The 20,598-nt window shown below is 46.4% G+C and overlaps 1 protein-coding gene across 1 annotated transcript in view; it reads left to right on the top strand.

Moving 5' to 3' along the window:
• Nucleotides 1–20,598, top strand: part of ABCB7 (ATP binding cassette subfamily B member 7) — a 796,257-nt gene that overhangs the window by 391,967 nt on the left and 383,692 nt on the right. Inside the window, exon 5 of the mRNA XM_086918402.1 lies at nucleotides 1,849–1,981. Coding sequence (XP_086774528.1) covers nucleotides 1,849–1,981 — 133 coding nt within the window. The remainder of the gene's footprint in view (nucleotides 1–1,848; nucleotides 1,982–20,598) is intronic.

Raw genomic sequence — 20,598 nt, 5'->3', positions numbered from 1 at the left:
GCTAATGGATCTTGCAGTGGCGAGTTGCCCCCTGTGGGATTTGGCATGATTAGTAAAACATCAATGGCCCAAGAATGCTTATACAACAACCCTGATTAAGATGCCTAGGTAGCATTGATTTGGGTGACCAGGGTGGGTAAATTACCATTGTTCCGCTCCCCAAATACACTGCTGCATTTTAATTCTCACTTTTCAACGGCCCTCTTGGGCGTGGACTTTAAATGCTGAAGACAATCCGTTTAGGGCTCTCTCAAACCTATTCAAGCAAGGGTGAGTTGGAACAGTTGAGAAATGGAAGGGAGAGTTTGGAGTAAAGAGTTGGTTGGATTACAATGCTTGCAGCTTCGACATTGGGTGCTACATCTGGAGAATAAGGACCTGAATCTGCTAGAAAGGGAAAGGCCACTACAGCAGAGGTTCCAAGGGTCTATGAGGCATCTACAGAAGTCGGCGCAAGGATGCCTGAGGAGTAACGTGGTTTACAATCCAACTGGAACAAAGTTTTGGGAAGGGACAGCATTTACTGATGGGGTATACCCAAGAAATACAGAAGCATTTTATATAGAGTGAGAGTGTATGGTATGGTATCATAGGTAAATGTCCCAGATAGTTTACATCATATATGTCACAACACTGATTACATGCTAGAGGTGTGAGCCTAGGAAGGCACCCCACCTATAGTGGGACAATTAAGGAGTTTTGGAAGGAGGCCTTCAGTCCCATCAGTGGGGTGCTGTGTGGTACCCCATCCCTTAAGATCTTGGTAGGGTGCTCTCAGGTTCCGACATTGGAGGTTGTATGTGCAACGTATAGGGCTCTGTTATGGCAAGTGACAGTAGTAGCCAGGATGCTGATAGTCTTAAAATGGATTAAGAATGATCCTCCGGGCATTGCACTCTTGCTTCATAAACTGGTATTTAGCAAACGAAAAACTAACCGACATCCTCATGCATACTGGGAAAAGTTTAACAATGTGTAGCCCTTCAGTTGACTGGATGTGACGCATAGAGAATCTTTGCCTTTCACCGTCTAGGTTGAGTGTTCTATGACTGCATACCTAGGTCTTGAGGTGTGTAAGGGCCCTGGTAGTGGATGTTGAGCTGTAATTGGTAGGGACAGCTCCAATCCCATCACAAGGACCATATCTGTGGAATTCCATAGCCTGCGTCAGTGGGAAGGTGGGTGGTTGCGGCGTGCATTTGGAAGTGATGTTTTAATGCGAGCATTGCAGATCTCAAGTGTCATCATGTTTGATAAAACCTTATCAAAAAAAGGGTTACTCCGAAAAAGTGACACTACATAAAAATAAAACAACGGATAAAGCCCAATGTCTAAACCCCTATTTAGAGTGTGCACATGTATTTTAGGAAATGTCCTCCAAATTTACCGTTGCACGAGAATTTCCATGATGCTCCATTTAAGTTGACTTTTTTTTTTTTTTAACCAAAGGCACATGTTTATGATGAGACGTGTCAATCTGTGTGTGTGCATTACTCTGAATTGTTTACCCTGCGCTCTATTTGCGTCCTTCAGAACAGCAAGTTTCCTGTAGTGGGGTGTTATTGGCGAGGAGTATTGCATGACTGTGCACAACCTTCTGCAGATGGAGTCCGCCCATTCACCACTGCTCTCAGCTGTGCTACCGTTTATTGAAAACCTTTTAGAATGAATGAATGAGTGCTTTTAGAGGGCCACTCATAATGTGAAATATAGCATTAAACAAGGAGCTGGTGAGATGTAGCCATATACCCCTCACTATAACGCAGGCGAGACATACCGTATTGATTTGTGATTTGTAAATAAACCATTTAATGTACCATTGGCTAATTGCTGCTTTCATTCTTGCAGGGCACAAACATAGTGGTTCCCTTCATGTTTAAATATGCTGTCGACAGCCTCAACCAGATGTCTGGAAGCATGCTGAACCTGAGTGATGCGCCTAATACGGTGGCAACCATGGCAACCGCGGTTCTGATTGGCTGTAAGTGCGACTCTCTAATCTGTCGGCAGGTGTTGACTTTCTTCATAAAAGGTTTCCGAATATTATGGGACTGCTGACCTTTTCACGACTAACGCTTTAGCATTTTGAAGGTTTATTTATTCCTCTTTATTGCGCGCACGTTTTATTACCTCGCGGTTTGATCATTTGTGTGGGGTAATCTGGATCAAAATAATTTCCTGTGATAATTTTTTTTTATGTCCATGCGTAATCATCTGTCATACCTTTTGTCATTTCATCAAGGAATCACACGCGGTAACAGCGCGAAATCATTTCGAAGTATAAATCGCACAAAATCGCAGATAAGGAAGGCTTGGCACTCAAAGGCCAGCCAGCGGTCAATAGAGATGCTCGACTGGCGGAAGCACCTTATTATCTGCCAACCACAGTAATCCCCGCCACACTCCGTCTCCACAAAAAGAGCGAGGATTTAGAAATTGAAGGCCTTGCAGTTTCAGAGCTAGAGCAAGATTTGAAACGCATTGCTGGCTGCATTTGTCTGAGAACAATTCCTGTGAATGTGTGAGAGATGGATTTATTTTTTTCTTCTAAAACGGATTTATTAATTTTTCATTGTACTTAGTCATGCAGAAACAGTCTGACATCTTGAAATATTCAAAATGAAAACAAGTGTAGAACTTGCATATTTACGTCCAGATACCATTGTAGTAAAAATAGAAATCCACCAAACTGCTTAAAGATACTTTGAGGCGTGTCGATAATCACAGACTGCATTGATTAATTCTGGAGAGCTTCTTGGACTTGTTGGTAAGGGTAGGTTCAACACCAAGAAGTGTTTCAGTCAAATACTGATCGCATACACCTCTTCCAGACACTGTTACTGTATAGATTCCCTCCTGCCTTTTTTATGCCCCAAACTGTGCATTAATCCAGTTTTTTAATAGCGAAGTATCTCAACCCTAGACATCTGATCATATGCCACGTGTGTGTAGAGCCTTTTGACATATCTCCTGTCAGGTGTCCATAACCAGCCTCCAGCTGTCCAGAGGCGGTGAGTCCTCCCATGCTTGACTACTTTGTATCTCGCCGTGTCCAGGACTACTGAGGGCAACATTCTCCTAGTCAATGTGGCCAGAGTCAGGAATGCTGTCCATGGGAGACCATCCCGGAGGGACCGGGTCCAATTGGAACCAGTCACTCATTTTAGAGTCTCCCAGATCCTGCAGAAAAGGATGCATGACCGCCCTCTGCATCACATGCGTTGGTTTGGCTCAAGACGGTACGCTTGGTGCATGCTGACTGAGTAAGTCCATCTCTGAAGGCGTTAGAACTGATTCAACAAGGGTCGGGTGTGTGCTCATAAGATATCTTGATCTCTTTGAGTTGCTCTTATCTGTTTCCATCCTAGCTCGAGATTCTCTTTGATTGATTCAGAGGTGTGTACCCTTTGCCTATCACCTTGAGTCCAATGAATCCTTCTAGTAAGACTTCATGTGACCAGCTTTGGGAAGCGAAGGAGGATTCCTCCTTTCTTGAGTCTGTCAAGGTTGCAGATATTTATAAAAGCTCTGGCTAGTTATGCAAAATTCCTTACATTAAAATAGCACTATTGCTCTGTGCCGTGGGCTATACAGACTGTTAAAAACGTCTCTACTCCGGTTTCAAGGAAGAGGGCCATTAACGACCAGCATAGCCTAAGAGAGGTTTGTCATGTTATTAGGACATTGCATCCACTGAGGTTAAAATCTTCTAAAGTAAAATGATAGAAACAGTAAAGCAAACGTTATAATGCTGGAGAAGATCTGTACAAGCATTATTGGCCCTCTGGCGGAGCTCCTCCCATTCCGATTTTCTAAATAACATTATAGTCCGGTGCCATTGTCTGTACCAGTAGTTTAAGACCTTGGCCCCAAGATATAGCCCTAAATGGAGGCAAGGGCCTATAACCAGGTAGAGAGCCTTTAATGATGGGTATGGTCTTCAGTGGAGCTCTCAATATTTCAATGTTCTATTTCTTCACGTGCTTTTAAGGGCTATTTCAATGTAGAGGTGCCCTACTGTTGTAATGCAAGGCCATCTCCACAAGCAATAGCAGGAACCCTTTTCACTTGGATGTCTTGACAATGACACTTTATTCATTAAAATGTCAGTGCCATTTACTGTTCCTGTTAATATTGGAACGGTACATTTCAGATGAGCTGAACTGAAAACGTGTCTGCGGGAATAAAAGCGAATCATTTTACTTTTACCTGCTTAATTTGCAGTCTACTGAACTTCATCATAACTCTGTCAGTTTCCTCCCACTCACCTCCATCCACATTTACTGTCTGGCCCATCTATTCCTTCATGGCCCACCATTATTTCAACTCCCTGCACTTATTTCCCTGTTCCCTTGCCCATTCCACTCGGTCAGTTGCCCTGTCTACTGCAGTCACTTGCCCAGTACTCTTGATCATGTCAATCTACCCCCAACTACTCTTCCATTTTTGACCAAGTGATTCATCCATCCTTGGCCATGTGACATATTGATCCGCCTTCACTCTCATCTTACCAATAAAATAATCAGGAGTCTGTATTTGATGCAAGACTTCATTGATACATTGTGCCACTTTCAGCTTCTTGAGTGTTCCACTAGTGCCCTTGTAAGATCTGTTCCACCAAATGCATTCAAGAGATACTGGTTGTTGTAGTGTGAGAGTGACCTAAGCCTTCGATATGGGCATCCGTGGGACCCTCATGTCATTGGACCTATCTGCAGCATTAGACACCGAGGACCACCAGACACTGGTAACACAGCTAGGCCATCTCGGTATCGAGGACATGGGGCTAGCCCGTTTCAGGACCTCTTAGGTTAGTACTATTCTCATTTACTTCTAGCCCTCGGCCAAGGAATTTTGGAGAACCAAAAGAGTTCATCCTGTCCCTCCACATTAGATAATCTGTCGTGCTCTGCCCTGCTCCTCTTGTGAGCCTGCATTTTACACTTTCCTGTCTAAATACAATCACGGATGTAAACATAACATTCCCAGATGCGATGGTCCATAAGGAAGTCTAGAAATTTGTAACTGTCTGGCTCGCCTGCACCGCCACTCACTCCCTCTCTGCCCCAGCCTCTCTAGCCTTTTGAGTGCAATTGGGTAAGATTGCATTTTTAGAGATATGCATCTTTACTTTTTAAGAAGCAAGGGGGAACTGTAGACTTTACTTCTTTTGCATTTGTTGTAAGCATTTATGGTCGACATAAGTTGGAGAAAATAAACATCACAACTGTAAAGTTCATGAACCCTTATTGTCGGTTAACAAGTAGTGGTTCTCCAGGCCTCAGAGCTTGTTTTGCAAGAAAGAGGGTATGAAAGTGAGAACGTATACTGAGACATTATTTGACCACAACTTAACTTTCAAGGTAAACTCCCTTGAATCAAAAGGATATCATTTTTTTCCTTCTGGTCAGATAAACCTACCCCATGCATACCAGCAAGTAGCTTGTAGGCACTCACCCGTGTGTTGGCGAAACAGGATTGGCTGTAAACAGTTTTCGCTATCTGACACAGATGTGATGTGCCCTCACCAGACTCACTCACGGATTTGTGTGTTTTCACCTAGTTGTGCACACGGGCCAGTAGGCAGGAACTACTGGATTCTATTTTTCAAGGTGAATGACATCTGGAGGACGTAGCTGGTGGATTGTTCCCCAATTTCTGGCATTACATGAGATCTCTGCTTTGCAATAAGTAGGGGAAGTACTTTCCTTGTGATGCCTGGACGGTGAAGCATCTATTCAGTACAATGGACGGTGAGTGATGCTTGCAGTGGTGTAGGACTAATGAAACTTGCTGATTCCGCCACTGTCCCTCCTTAACTTCCCCATTGGCACCCACCATTAACCCTACTGACCTTCTTTCTGCCATGTTGTGTCCAGTTCCCCACTCCCATTTTCCTGTACTGCAGACCTGTATCCTATGGGGCTTTGCCTCAAACACCATATTCTGTCTGGTACTCGTAAAAGCCCTGACAAATTGGCATGTCTCCTGTCCAGCTCTCCCATATTCTCCACCAACTTAGCCTATGTCCCATCTGCACTGCAAAAAATAGCATCCTAGGGATCTTTCAGATCTGGACCGGATCTCGAAGGACACTGCAAAAGACCCTCAATTGTCTCTGCGGGACCGCGATTGGATCAATATCAGACTCTTTATTTACCACACCCGGTGTTGACAGTGGTGACTGATGCATTGCTTCTGGGTTGGGTAGGCCATCTGGAGGAGGTGAATGTCCGAAGCATCTAGTCTCCAGTGGAGGCCTGGCTTCATATCAACCTTCTGGAGCTGAGAGCCATGTGCTTGGCATTGAAAGCCTTCCTGCCATCCATCAAAGGAAAGCTGGTGAAGGTGCTCACGGACAACACCACCGCCATGTGGTCCTGTCACAATCTGGGTGCGGTGAGATCATGAACCCTGTGCCAAGAAGAGTTGTATCTCTGGACATGGCTGGACTATTAGGTAATGTTTCTGGTGAAACACCACCTGGTGGGTTCCTTGAACACCAGAGTGGATAATCTAAGCCATCAACGCCTTGTGGATCACGAAAAGCAACTGTGTCCGGAGGAAGTGCTAGATTTTTTTTTCTGCGAATGGGGAGAACCCTGTCAGCTGTTTTGCATGTTGGAGTTTCCATGGCGTCTCTCTTTCGGACACGTGTTCCGTGTAGAGAGGAACTCTGGAGTCTTTTACCTCTTTCCGCCAATACCTCTCCTGCCCCGAGTTCCGCAGAATATCAGGACCGACTGAGCCTAAGTTATCCTAGTGGCCCTGGATTGTGCACAGTGTATGGTAATCAGAACTCCTGGACAAGAGCTTCTGTCCATCCGATCCAGCTGCCCTATTTGTGAGAACCTCCTGTCACAGCAGCAAAGCAGTGTTCTTTATCAAAACCTGTGCAAATTCCACCTCCATGCCTGGAGATTGAGCGGACGCAGCTGAGTGCTTTTGACCTACATGCCGAGGTCTTTAATGGCTTCTTGGCAGCCAGGGATCCCTCAACCAAATCCGTAAACATTGGGGTTGAGAAGTTTGTAGCCTCTTGCACTTCACAACAGATCGACCTCCTCCATGCTGTTCTGTCCTAAGTTTTATTTTTGTATTGTCACTCGTCCACCAAGGCCCTGCTCAGTGCACTGTAAAGGTTAGCCGTCTGCTCTTTTGGCCTTTTTATGGTTGCCAGATCAGCCCTTGTGGTTTCAGTCACAGGTTGTGATGCGATTCCTTAAGGCGTTATGTTTCTCCCTTCTCCATTTGCGATTCCCAGTGGAATTTAAATCTAGTCCTAACATTCTTTGTGTGTGTGCCTTTACTCAGTTGTTATCTCAGACTCCTGACTCTGAAGACTGTCTGTCTTGTTGCCATAACATTGGCGCTGTGCGTAAGTGAGTTACAGGGTCTGTTTTTAAACTGTCACGTGCCACTTTCTACCAAGACAAACTGGCCCTGTTGACTCCAGCCTCTTTTCGTCTGAAGATAATGGCTCCTATTTTAACTGTACCAGAGAACACTGTCAGGATGATCAACTCTTTTTTGGGTTCACTGGAGCAAAGAAAGGAAAAGCTAGCAGAAGAGGACCATCTCTTGCTTGCTTGTACTCTCCATTAAGATCTGCTATGCACTGGCCAAAAAGGAGCTCCATGACTCCTTGCTGGCTCATTCTACCAGATCCCAGCCCGCTACCACCTCATTAGCACATGGGGTGTCTGTTCTAGACACTTGTCAGACTTCTATATGGGCATCGATCCATACTTTCACAAAGCACTATTCTCTAGGCATCCTGGTCTGCCTGTAAGGGCAGTTAGCCCACTTGATCCTTCACTACAAACTCCTGAGAGGTACGGTTTGGGTTTCTATTCAAAAGGAGAGGAATCTGTGGTTAGAAGTCTGGATGTATGACATTACAACGCATACTTTTACATCACATGCTTTTACATCGCAACTTTTACAACGCATGCCTTTACAACGCATAGTTTTGAGGGGTGCTGGATAGTGAATAGTTAAATTTACTATTCCAACTCCAGTCCCCGTGGATAGTAGGGAAGGTGTTGGATAGTAAATTAAATCTATTCCCTATCCTAGAGCGCCCCCCAACGCAATGCGATGTAATGGTTTGCGTTGTAAAAGTTGCAATGTAAAAGCACTGCGTGGTAAAAGTTGCGTTGTAAAGGATGTTTCCCTAGAAGTCTCTGTCAGAAGTTACTTGCCTAGAGTAATGCTCTTTCTGGTAGATAATTTGTCTAGAAGCCGATCTCTCATTGACCCTCCAGTCTATCTGTTAAGTAAACTGGGCTCTTTCAATTAATAAGGTTTCAACTTAAAGATCTGCATACTCCTCATGATTGATCTGAACTTGGCTAAGAGTCTTCAGGTGTGGGCAAATCTGAAAGGAACTGATTTTAGAGCACATGGGTAAACTTATTAAGGGCCGTACATTTCACATCTGGCACGAAATGATGTTGACGCAGAACCTTTGGCACTACCTATCAGCATGCAGGGATACTGCTGAAAATGTTCAGAATCCAGTCTGTTTTTTGTCCGAAGCTAGAGTATCACACCATGGGCCACTCACCTGAATTCCAACGACTTCTGTGGAACCTTAGATCTTCTACCAATTCCCCCTAAGGTTAATCCTTAGTTTCAGAAGAGATGACTGACACCAATGACTGAGCATGGGGGTATGGAGGGTTGTGGAGAGAGCGGTGGTTCTGATGTTCCTGGAGCTCCTGTCGAAAGAATGACTGGTGTATTTTGATCCTTTTGAGCTGAACCCTTCAAGTTCTAGAGATAAGGCTCACTTGAGTGGTAAGGCTTACTCCTTCTGCTAGGGGAGGTTACTGTGTGAGAAAATAATGCAATTGCTTTAGGCAGCCATACATGTATGCTTTACAATCAGCTTGAGCATGCTTTTTTTGCCCTGCCCCCTTCTGTTATTTGTGGCTTACCTCGACAATCCCTAAACCCAGTTTCAGAGGCCACCATTGAGCTTACTCTTCTACTATCTTTAAGGCAAAATTAGACTTGGTCGAAAATTTGCTGTTTTTCAAAAAAGGGTTGAGTTTTTTTGAGTGAGAGTCTTGGGGAAAATAAAGCAGAACTAATCCAAGTCCACATGGGAGTCCTTTGAACTACCCCTGCACTACATCCTAAGCTCGGAATTTTAGTTTCTTCATCGATAATAATAATTCTGTTAACAGTCTCCCTTCACACAGCTCACACAATTTGTCCCTTTTCCTTTTTCTTCAGCTAAAACTTCCCCATTTAGGTTCAAACTGTATGGGTGTCCTTGAAGAAAGGAGAAACCAAAAACAAGAGGCGTGCAGCTCGTGCATTAACCTACGTTTCGTACTGGGCCAAAGTAGACATAATGTTGATTAGCGGTGAGAGAATGGTAGTCGTAGTAAAGCCAAGGGAGATGCTTAGATTCCAGGGTTCAACGTTTTACAAACACATCTCGAAGGGACGGGATTCCAAAAGAGGTTGCAAGGCTAGCTTCCAGGCAATAGAGTCTGGGTTGCTTTTGTCGCAGGCTGCAGGGCTCAGAACCCCTGGGTTTTCCAGACAGGTGACACAGCTCTCTCTGCTGACGGATTAGCAAAGCGGGCGGCGACACACATTGAACTTGGTATTTGTAGCCCATCTTGCAAGTGGATAGTGCTGCTTGCCAATCAGAAGACATTCTCCTGCAGGAAACGGAGGCCCACATTTAGTTACCCGTTGTCATACAAATAAAACAAAATACCAGCCACATCAGCAGGAAACAGATGCATTTAATTGCTCAGCAGTGTATAATTATTCAGAAGCTGTTATACAAACAAACATCCCAGATAGTCCAGTAGGAAACCAGGACAGCCTTTAAATTGATTGTTCAGCAATCAATGCATGTTGTATTAACAAAAATACCAGGCAGTTGTACTTCATTAAACATACTTGTTTACAGAGCACACAAACCAAAGTGCATAGCATGCCTTTGCCATTTAAATTAAACACAATCGAGAGCACGCAAAATAAATGACACAGCAGAGTGTATGGCACCTTCCTAATTAGAAAATAGTGATGATAACAAGGAACTTACAGCACAGGCAGACCAGATTATGACCCTAGAGGAATAAATATTGAGTTCAGTTAGAAGGGTGGGGATTGAGTTTTCCATGTTATTAATGAAGTTATCTTCAAAATAAGTCACTTTGCATTCATGCACTTTGCATTTATGCAAATTAATTCGAATATTTTTTAGGTTTAGTTATAGTCTTGTCAATAATGGTTTGATAACAATAATTAAGAGGAAGGGAGAGAGGGTATACTCTTGCCTAGTTCCTCTTGTTAACCTGAATTTTGACTAATATTGATGCTTGCAGTTTCAAATAAATGGTGGCATAACATTTTTGACTTCTTCAGGGATGTAATCCCATTCTATGGGTTTAAAGAGGTAGGCCTGTTCAACTCAACCAAAGGCCTTTGATATCCAAGCCTGTTGCACACCAGGTGTTTTGTTCTGCATTGTTGGCTAGTGAGATGATATTTGCATGAAATCTAGCCTTAAATACTGAGATTCTGGCCTCAACAAAACTGGTTTGATCAGAGTGTACTATGGAGACGATAAAGGAGTTTCATGTGAGACTAGGATCTTGACGAATATGTTGCAGTCTGAGTTAATTAATAATATAGGGCAGTAGTTTTTGGAATTTGCTGATCTTAAACATTTTTATAAATTAGCAGAATTACTGCTTTAGTGATATCAACAGAAGGTGAAAGTACTCCAATGATAGTTGGAGCTCCACTGGTAGGATTTCAATGCATGCTTAATACAGTTCTCTCTGGAAGCTACTGAGTCCGGGTGCATTATTATACTTTTGAGACTTCTGATACTGTTGTCGATGTCTTCGAAAGAGATCTTCCCTTTAGGGGCTATAAATTCAGTGGGATTTTCTGGGTATGTGAAGCCTCTGTGTACTTGAGAATAATTGAATTATCTTCTCTGGATTGGAATAGCTGTTATTGGTATACAGGGCTTCAAAGAATTCTTTAAATCTTTCTGCTATGTCATTGTTTTTTGGATATTGGTAGGCCTTGTTTATTCTTGATAGTGTTTAGTTTAATTTTCTCTCTGTGATTTGAGATCCAGACGACGAAGCAAGCAACTGGCTGGCTGTCAACATGCTGCTTTATTATTATACTCAAATGGATGTCATCAGCTGCATAGGTACATTTTAGTTAAATTTGCTTTTCAGCTTTAAAGCTCGGTGTAAGTAGACTTTAGCCAATCACCATGAGCCCGTTGTAGGGTTTGGAAACCAGTAGAATTCAGCATTGCCTATTAGCTTCTCTGGTGTGTTATACCAGTGTATTGAGGCCACTGGAAAGAAGTTCCATGCCGGGCCCAAACTTATGGTTTTTCACAACACTAAACCGGCTTGGTCCTCAGATCCAGATGAAATTACCAAAAATGTCTTGGTAATGAAACATGTTGACCAATCCTAACTATCAGCTCAAAACATGATATATTGTTTTTAACAATGTACTATGTGACACAACCAAATAAACATCTTATGTCATCATAGACACAATTTAACACTTTTTACAACCTTATTGTTGTTTTTAATAAGAGGAACACTATAATAAAAGGGAGCGACTGTAACATATTGACCTGACTAGGAATATTGCTCATTAGAGGATAAACATTCAATTTGGAAAAGGGACAGTGTTGGTTTGAACCAATCATTGGTAAGGGACTGTTTAAAAATGGAACATGGACGTAGAATTCCCTAGCTGAGATAGAGACTACTCTGACATCATTAGATTTGTGCGAATTGTATGACTCTCCATCTTTGTGCGACGCCTTGAAGAGCTCTTTCTGACTAAGGCAGAAAATTATATTAAAACCAAGAATAGGGCAAAACGCACATGTACACTACATCAGACTTTACCTCTTATAAGTGACCATGCATTTTCATACTTAGGTAGTGTTCATAACTCACATCTATTTATTTTTACATGATTTAGTTTTATCCTTATCCCACTCATGATTGGTTTTCCCAAAAAGATCCATTCACTGAACCAGCTGCCCCCTGTCCTTGTGACAGAAAATGCAGACCGCCCAACGTGCATTTTATATTCTTTTGTTTTTTATATAGGTATGAGAGGAAAAAATACATTATTCCATTACTATGCAGAAATGATTTTAGGCATTGTGCACCAGCCTTTAGTTTTATTCAGCAACTAGGTAATGATCATGTTTGTTTCATCTTTGCATCTTTTCTTTGGGCAGACGTTAAACCTAGGGGCACTCTCTAACTGTGGTTGTCATAGTTAAGCTTGCTGCTTGCGGTTTTTACTTTATATTACTGTGTCTGCATATGATGGAGTGTGATTAATGATGCCTTACTAAGACTGCTTGTTTTACTGATGGATTGTAATCTGCATATGCTTTTAGAAGATGGTGATTTTACGATTTGTAGGTTCCTCATGTCAGTTTTTATCTTTTTTTAAAGTGGGGAGACATTGATTACTGTCACTTACAGGAAACGCCTCTGATGACAAGCCCGGAATATTGAATGAGCCGATCATTGAGACCAAGGTCGCTTCGGTGAGGTGCCTCCTTTTACTCCAAGGCGGTCTATTTGCTCACCTCTCGACTTCAAGAAAATGTACACCACAGGTTGTGCACTTGAGATTAATATTCCTTCACTGAACAAATAAGAAGGGGTAAAAATATAATTGAAAATGTATTTGGTGTATAAAGAGGGGAGAATTGTTGACATAAGTAGGCGCAGGATGACATATCTGTTTTCCTCTTGGCTCCTAAATACAGATAAAAAGAGAATAAGATAGTAGTAGGATAAAAAGAAAAAGTTTAAACTGAACCAGACACTGTTTAGATTTTTCTTAACCCTATGGAAAAATCCAAACAGTGTCCGACTTCACACTGCGACACAGATGTGTATGTTTGTACAGCAACAATGAGCCAGAAGCGCTTTAGATTTTTTCTTCTTCTTAGAATAACCAATGTCCAAACAGAGCTTACTTCTGTGCTTGTGCTGCTGCAAGGAGCCTGGTGCTATTTGGATGTTTTCTTGGAGAAGGGAAAATAATAGTTCCCTATGAGTCATTCGGATAAAAATATACAAACAGTAGTATACATACCAGATAAACCTATCCATGGTATCTAATTCAAGGATCCATCAGTTACAGGAATCCATCAGTGGTATAGTAGCCCAGGTAGCAGATTGATTGATCTCAAGGAGACGTTCCATGCTAATTACACCATCCTCCTAAGTCAATCAATCAATCAAAGACATTTATAGAGCGCACTACCTACCCGTAGGGTCTCAAGGCGCTGGGGGGAGGGGGGTGCCGTTACTGCTCGAACAGCCAGGTCTTCAGCTTCTTCCTGAAGGAGAGGTGGTCTTGGGTCAGGCGCAGGTCGGTCGGGAGGGAGTTCCAGGTCTTGGCGGCCAGGTAGGAGAAGGACCTTCCTCCTGTTGTCGCTCTTCGGATGCGGGGGACGGCGGCGAGGGCGTGGTTGGCTGAACGGAGGTGGCGTTTGGGAGCGTAGAAGTTGATTCGGTTGTTGAGGTAGCTCGGGCCTTGGTCGTGTAGGGCTTTGTGTGCGTGGGTGAGGAGGCGGAAGGTGATTCTTTTGTTGACGGGGAGCCAATGCAGGTCTCTGAGATGTCCGGAGATGTGGCTGGTTCGTGGGATGTCGAGGATGAGTCTGGCTGAGGCGTTCTGGATCCGCTGGAGTCTCTTCTGGAGCTTGGCGGTGGTACCGGCGTAGAGGGCGTTGCCGTAGTCCAGTCGACTGGTGACGAGGGCCTGGGTGACGGTCTTCCTGGTCTCGGTGGGGATCCACCAGAAGATCTTCCGTAGCATGCGTAGGATGTTGAAGCACGCCGAGGAGACGGCATTGACTTGCCTGGTCATGGAGAGGGAGGAGTCCAGGATGAAGCCCAGGTTGCATGCGTGGTCTGTCGGTTTGGGTGCGGTGCCCAGGGCGGGAGGCCACCAGGAGTCGTCCCAGGCGGAGGGCGAAGAGCCTAGGATGAGGACCTCCGTCTTGTCTGAGTTCAGTTTCAGGCGGCTGGTCGTCATCCACTCGGCTACCTCTTTCATCCCTTCGTGCAGATTGGCTCTGGCGGCGGCGGGGTCGTTGGTCAGGGAGAGGATCAGCTGGGTGTCGTTGGCGTAGGAGATTATGTTGAGGTTGTGTTGGCGTGCGATGGCCGCGAGGGGGCTCATGTAGACGTTGAAGAGGGTGGGGCTCAGTGAGGATCCTTGAGGGACGCCGCAGATGACTTTGGTGGCCTCTGACTTGTACGGTGGTAGGCGGACTCTCTGTGTTCTTCCGTCGAGGAAGGAGATGATCCATTCCAGAGCCTTCTCCTGGATTCCGACGTTGCTGAGGCGCTGTACTAGGGTGCGGTGGCAGACCGTGTCGAATGCCGCGGAGAGGTCTAGGAGGATGAGGGCCGCTGTTTCTCCGTTGTCCATCAGGGCTCGGATGTCATCGGTGGCGGCGATGAGGGCGGTCTCGGTGCTGTGGTTGGCTCGGAAGCCAGACTGTGAGGGGTCGAGGGATCCATTCGTCTCAAGGAAGGCGGCCAGCTGCTTGTTGACGGTCTTCTCGATGACTTTGGCTGGAAACGGGAGGAGCGAGATGGGGGCGGTAATTCTTGAGTTCGGTGGGATCCGCTGTGGGTTTCTTGAGTAGAGCGCTGAGTTCGGCGTGCTTCCAGCTCTCAGGGAAGATGGCGGTGTCGAAGGATGTGTTGATGATGTCTCGCAGGTGGGGTGCGATGACAGCGTCGGCCTTGTTGAAGACGTGGTGGGGGCAGGGGTCGGTCGGAGATCCTGAGTGGATGGAGTTCATCGTGCGGGCGGTGTCTTCGGTGCTGATCGGAGTCCAGGCGCGGAGGGTGGTGGTGGGTGGTGGTGGTTCGGTCGTGGTGTGCGTTGGTTGGTTGTTGAAGCTGTTGTGTATGTCTGCGATCTTGTTGTGGAAGTATGAGGCGAGGGAGTTGCAGAGGTCTTGCGATGGGGTGATGTTGTTGTTTCCTGCGCTGGGGTTGGAGAGCTCTTTCACGATGTTGAAGAGTTCCTTGCAGTTGTGTGCGTTGTTGTCCAGCCGGTCCTTGAATGCAGTTTTCTTGGCGGCGCGGATCAGCTGGTGGTGCTTCCGGGTGGCAAGCTTGAAGGTGGTCCTGTTGTCCGGTGTTGGTTCCCTTCTCCAGACTTTCTCGAGGGCTCGGCAGTTCTTCTTGGAGCTCTTGAGTTCGTCGGTGAACCATGGGGCTTTCTTGCTGCCGGGTCTGCTGGGCGGGGTCCTCAGTGGGGCGAGCTCGTCCGCGCAGTTGCTGATCCACTTCGTGAGGTTGTCTGCGGCCTGGCTGGGGTTCGCTGAGCTGGCAGGAGGGTGCTGGCTCAAGGAGGTGGCGAGCTGGTCGGCTGTGATCTTGTTCCAGCTTCTGCGGGCAACCTGTTGCTGGTGGTGGTGGGTCGTCGTTCTTTTGAAGGTGAAGTGGACACAGCTGTGGTCCGTCCATTGAAGCTCTGTGGCGTGGCTGAAGGCGATGTCTGTGCTGGATGAGAAGACTGCGTCGAGTGTGTGTCCGGCGAGGTGGGTGGGGGTGGACACCAGCTGCTTGAGTCCAAGATTGGCGAGGTTGTCGAGCAGGGTGCTGGTGTTGCGGTCGTTGTTGTTCTCCAGGTGGAAGTTGAGGTCCCCCAGGAGGATGTAGTCAGCGGAGGGGAGGGCATGCGGGCTGACTAAGTCGGCGATGTCCTCGCTGAATTGGGTGCGTGGTCCCGGAGGCCGGTAGATCAGGGTGCCTCTGAGGGTGGTCTTCGGGTCGGTGTGGATCTGGAAATGCAGGTGTTCGGCGGTGGTAAGGGTGTTGTCGGTGCTGGTCGTGATGCGGATGGTGTTCCTGTGGATGATGGCGATGCCTCCTCCCATCTGGTTGGCGGTGCGGTGCCGGATGATCTTGTAGCCCTCTGGGATGGCGATGGCGATGGCGATGTCGGGTGCTGAAGAGGCGTTCATCCAGGTCTCCGTGAGGAAGGCAACGTCAGGGGCTGTGGTGTCGAGGAGGTTCCAGAGTTCGATGGCGTGTCTGTGGACGGAGCGGGTGTTGAGCAGGATGCACTTGAGGTGGGTGCTGCTGGTGTTCGACTTGGCGGGTGCTGGTGCGAAGCAGGTCCGGATGCAGGTGAACTTGCAGGCGTGGCAGCTGAAGGGTCCGTGGGTGCGTCGTGGTGTGGCTTGGTAGCATCCTGGGAGTCGACCGGCGTTGAGTGCGCTGAGGTTGGCGGCGGTGTACGTCAGGCGGGTCGGCCGGGGTCTTCGAGGGCCAGGGGTCCTGGCACTGGGCGCGGTCCAGGCGCGGACGGGCGCAGACGGGCTTACCTTTGGCGCGCCTTCGGCGCACAATCGGCGCGCCCGCTGCGCGTGACCGCTGCGCGTGACCGCTGCGCGTTCGCACGGTCGCCATATATGGCGAAGTGCGCGGGTGGGCGGAGCAGCTGGGAGGCGGGAGCGGGGAGGGTACAGAAGGAAGAAAGGGGCGGGGTTAGCGGCGGTGGCGGGAAGCGGGGAGGGAGGACGAGGGTCAGAGAAGGAAAACAGGAAGGAAATAACCAGTTACAGGACAAAAACAGGCAATGACAAAATACAATACTAAAACGGCAAAACGAGGGTCAGAGAGAAGGAAAAAACAGGAAGGAATTCACGAGTCACAGGAAAAAAACAGGCAATACAAAATGACAAAGGCACAATACTAAACGGCAAAAACAACTGGGGCAGGTCGAGCGATCACGGACCACGCCGCTCTAAGGCCGGGGGCGTGGTCACGCGGCGGCAGCGAGGCAGACCGGCAGGGAGGCGCACGCAGCAGCTGGTGGCCGTGCGGCGCAGGGGTGTCCTAGAACTAGGTCACACTCACCTGCGTCGCACGGTCGCCATATATGGCCAAGTGCGCGGGTGGGCGGAGCAGCTGGGAGGCGGGAGCGGGGAGGGTACAGAAGGAAGAAAGGGGCGGGGTTAGCGGCGGTGGCGGGAAGCGGGGAGGGAGGACGAGGGTCAGAGAAGGAAAACAGGAAGGAAATAACCAGTTACAGGACAAAAACAGGCAATGACAAAATACAATACTAAAACGGCAAAACGAGGGTCAGAGAGAAGGAAAAAACAGGAAGGAATTCACGAGTCACAGGAAAAAAACAGGCAATACAAAATGACAAAGGCACAATACTAAACGGCGAAAACAACTGGGGCAGGTCGAGCGATCACGGACAACGCCGCTCTAAGGCCGGGGGCGTGGTCACGCGGCGGCAGCGAGGCAGACCGGCAGGGAGGCGCACGCAGCAGCTGGTGGCCGTGCGGCGCAGGGGTGTCCTAGAACTAGGTCACACTCACCTGCGTCGCACGGTCGCCATACATGGCCAAGTGCGCTGGTGGGCGGAGCAGCTGGGAGGCGGGAGCGGGGAGGGTACAGAAGGAAGAAAGGGGCGGGGTTAGCGTCGGTGGCGGGAAGCGGGGAGGGAGGACGAGGGTCAGAGAAGGAAAACAGGAAGGAAATAACCAGTTACAGGACAAAAACAGGCAATGACAAAATACAATACTAAAACGGCAAAACGAGGGTCAGAGAGAAGGAAAAAACAGGAAGGAATTCACGAGTCACAGGAAAAAAACAGGCAATACAAAATGACAAAGGCACAATACTAAACGGCAAAAACAACTGGGGCAGGTCGAGCGATCACGGACCACGCCGCTCTAAGGCCGGGGGCGTGGTCACGCGGCGGCAGCGAGGCAGACCGGCAGGGAGGCGCACGCAGCAGCTGGTGGCCGTGCGGCGCAGGGGTGTCCTAGAACTAGGTCACACTCACCTGCGTCGCACGGTCGCCATATATGGCCAAGTGCGCGGGTGGGCGGAGCAGCTGGGAGGCGGGAGCGGGGAGGGTACAGAAGGAAGAAAGGGGCGGGGTTAGCGGCGGTGGCGGGAAGCGGGGAGGGAGGACGAGGGTCAGAGAAGGAAAACAGGAAGGAAATAACCAGTTACAGGACAAAAACAGGCAATGACAAAATACAATACTAAAACGGCAAAACGAGGGTCAGAGAGAAGGAAAAAACAGGAAGGCAGCTGACTTAGTGCAGCAGCCATTATTTGCAAAGCTTGTGCTCCAAATGCAACATGTGGAATACAGGGGATAAGCATAAAACAACCTATAAAGTCCCCATGCCCCAGCAAAAATATCCCTTTTGATGTGCTTTTACAGGCACGCTGCGAGAGATGGGGACAAATACAGTCCACGGGTGAGTGAAGCAGCACTTGAGGGTGAGGGCCAGAAAACACATCTACTCTCATGGATTAATGAATAAAAAAGAGAAAGGTTGTTCTCTAAAGGTGAGCTGTGGAAGGATACAACTTAGCTAATCAAAGAAGCTAATCTCTAGGGGAGGAACCACCACAAGAGGAGGGAAGGCAAACCATCGAATAAGAAGCAAACAAATGAGTGACAGTAAACTCAACCAATAGAACGCAATAGGTGGGCTGTAAGCCCTTTAGGTTCACAGTAGGTCTTTCACTGTGCTGTCTAGTAGGCAAGGCCTAAAAGGCCTTTGTTCAAATGCCCTAAACGGCTTTCGTAGACCGCGATCTCTAAATAGCCCAACGGAGACAGTTTATTGCTTTTTAGGAAATTGCCAGGCAGACCAGGTCACCTATTCATGCAGCAAAGCTGGCTCCTGCTTCTCAAATTGTCTGACCTTAATTGTCTTCCTTCCTTTCATCTAATCTGGCAAACTTGACTGAAGTTCAATCAAATCAATCAAAATATCTTTATTCGATTTGAAATAGCAATCATAAAAGTAAAATAAAAACAGTGTGAAACCATCAATGAATTCATGTTCTGTCCATAAGATACTGTTTCACAAACTAGCATGAAACACCCCAGATAACATCCTACATAAACAGCAGTATACATAAGGATTTGCCAGATATTGCAAATAGAATAAAGCTGATCTGGTTTTCTTGAAATTCAAAGGAAAGAGAAGAGGGCGTATATGCTTGTCGCAAACCAGCCCATTTAGGTCAGATAATAAAGTGTTGAGTGCAGAGATCATATCACATGTGCAGTGGGGTGGGTGTGTGGGGGGCTCCGATGGCTTGTGCCACTCCGCAAAGAGCTGAGGGAACAAATTCAAATAACAATACGTTAAATACCTTCTGTGCAAAACCAGCATATCTAATGTTAAATATAGTTCTGCTTTATACATAGATTTCACCATGTTATAGTGGGTGTAACTGCTTTCATGCTGAGATTTTAAGGCTTGCATATGTGCCATAGAAGTTCCCTTAACCCACACAATATCTGATTTAGAAATCAACTCTGGGGAATTATAGAGCTGAGGTTTGCCGATAACAATCAGGGTAGATTTTACATAGCTCAACCAAGGTATATGCTGAACATATTCCATACTTGGGCAATCCCTCAGGATCTTCTGTAGCTCATTTTGAGTCATATGGAAAACCATAAGAGTATGGGACGCAATTGTATGTAATCTGCAATAAAGCCTGCTCCCAGCTCACTATGCACCATCTCTGCCGCAACACTTTGAGGAATCCGCAACATTCTTCTAAATAATTTATTTTCTGCCACCTGCATGGGAAGGCAAGATTTATATCCACAATCTCTGCCCCCAAAGCTACAGTTGGGACAAATTTTGATTTATAGAGATGTAATAAGGACTTTATATATAGCCGCCCAGAAAAAGCATCAATGCTATGGGCTACCCTGTTAAAAGATTGAACATGTGGTTTCAACAAGGGATCCCAATTCAATTTGTTGTCCAGTAAAATACCTAAATAACAAAATTTGTATACATCTCCAATTCAATGATCCTTAATTCTATAAGTTTTAGTTTTACCTTTTTTTGGTACTAATTTGATATTATAAGACTTGTTATAATTAATTTTCAACCCCACATTTTCCATAAAATCGGTCTGAGAACAGTTGTTTGCGTACAAAAAAGCTGGGACCATTCTATTTTCCTGTCTTGGGAACATCTTCGCAATAAACTCCTAAGAACTGATCAAATTGATTAACATATACAAAGTATGAGTGCCAATAGGCCGCCCTGCCGAACCCCACTCCCTAACTGAAAGTTTGCAGTGCATTCCCCTGGTGGACCTTACCTTACAGAGGCTTCAAGTCCCATGTGCAAATTGTGCAAAAAAGCTTCTAGTGCTTCCCCTACCCCCAATGTCCCTAAGCACAGTTTCGATCTAACCCCTGTGTGGAACACTGTGCTGAGGTCCATTGTGCCTAAGTGTATGCTTCCCTTTTAGCAACTGTATATTTATTCATTTGACTGAATATCGTCAGTGAAACATTTCACTAGGTCATCAGTTGTGTAACTGGAAAATGGTCCACATATGATGTGTGGAAGTGGCCATCTGCACTGCCGGTAGAATATTGTATTTGACATATTGTAAGGAAAATGTGATCTGTAGTCTATACGATAACAGTTAACTTGTCAGTCAATGCACCGTAAAGATCCGCCTCTCCCACACTTCTTTCTTTACCTTCCAGTGATTATGAATTTTC

The sequence above is a fragment of the Lissotriton vulgaris genome, chromosome 4_1 (assembly GCF_964263255.1).
Source record: "Lissotriton vulgaris chromosome 4_1, aLisVul1.2, whole genome shotgun sequence".
In the NCBI taxonomy this organism is placed as follows: Eukaryota; Metazoa; Chordata; class Amphibia; order Caudata; family Salamandridae; genus Lissotriton; species Lissotriton vulgaris.
This window is presented reverse-complemented; position numbering and strand designations above follow the sequence as displayed.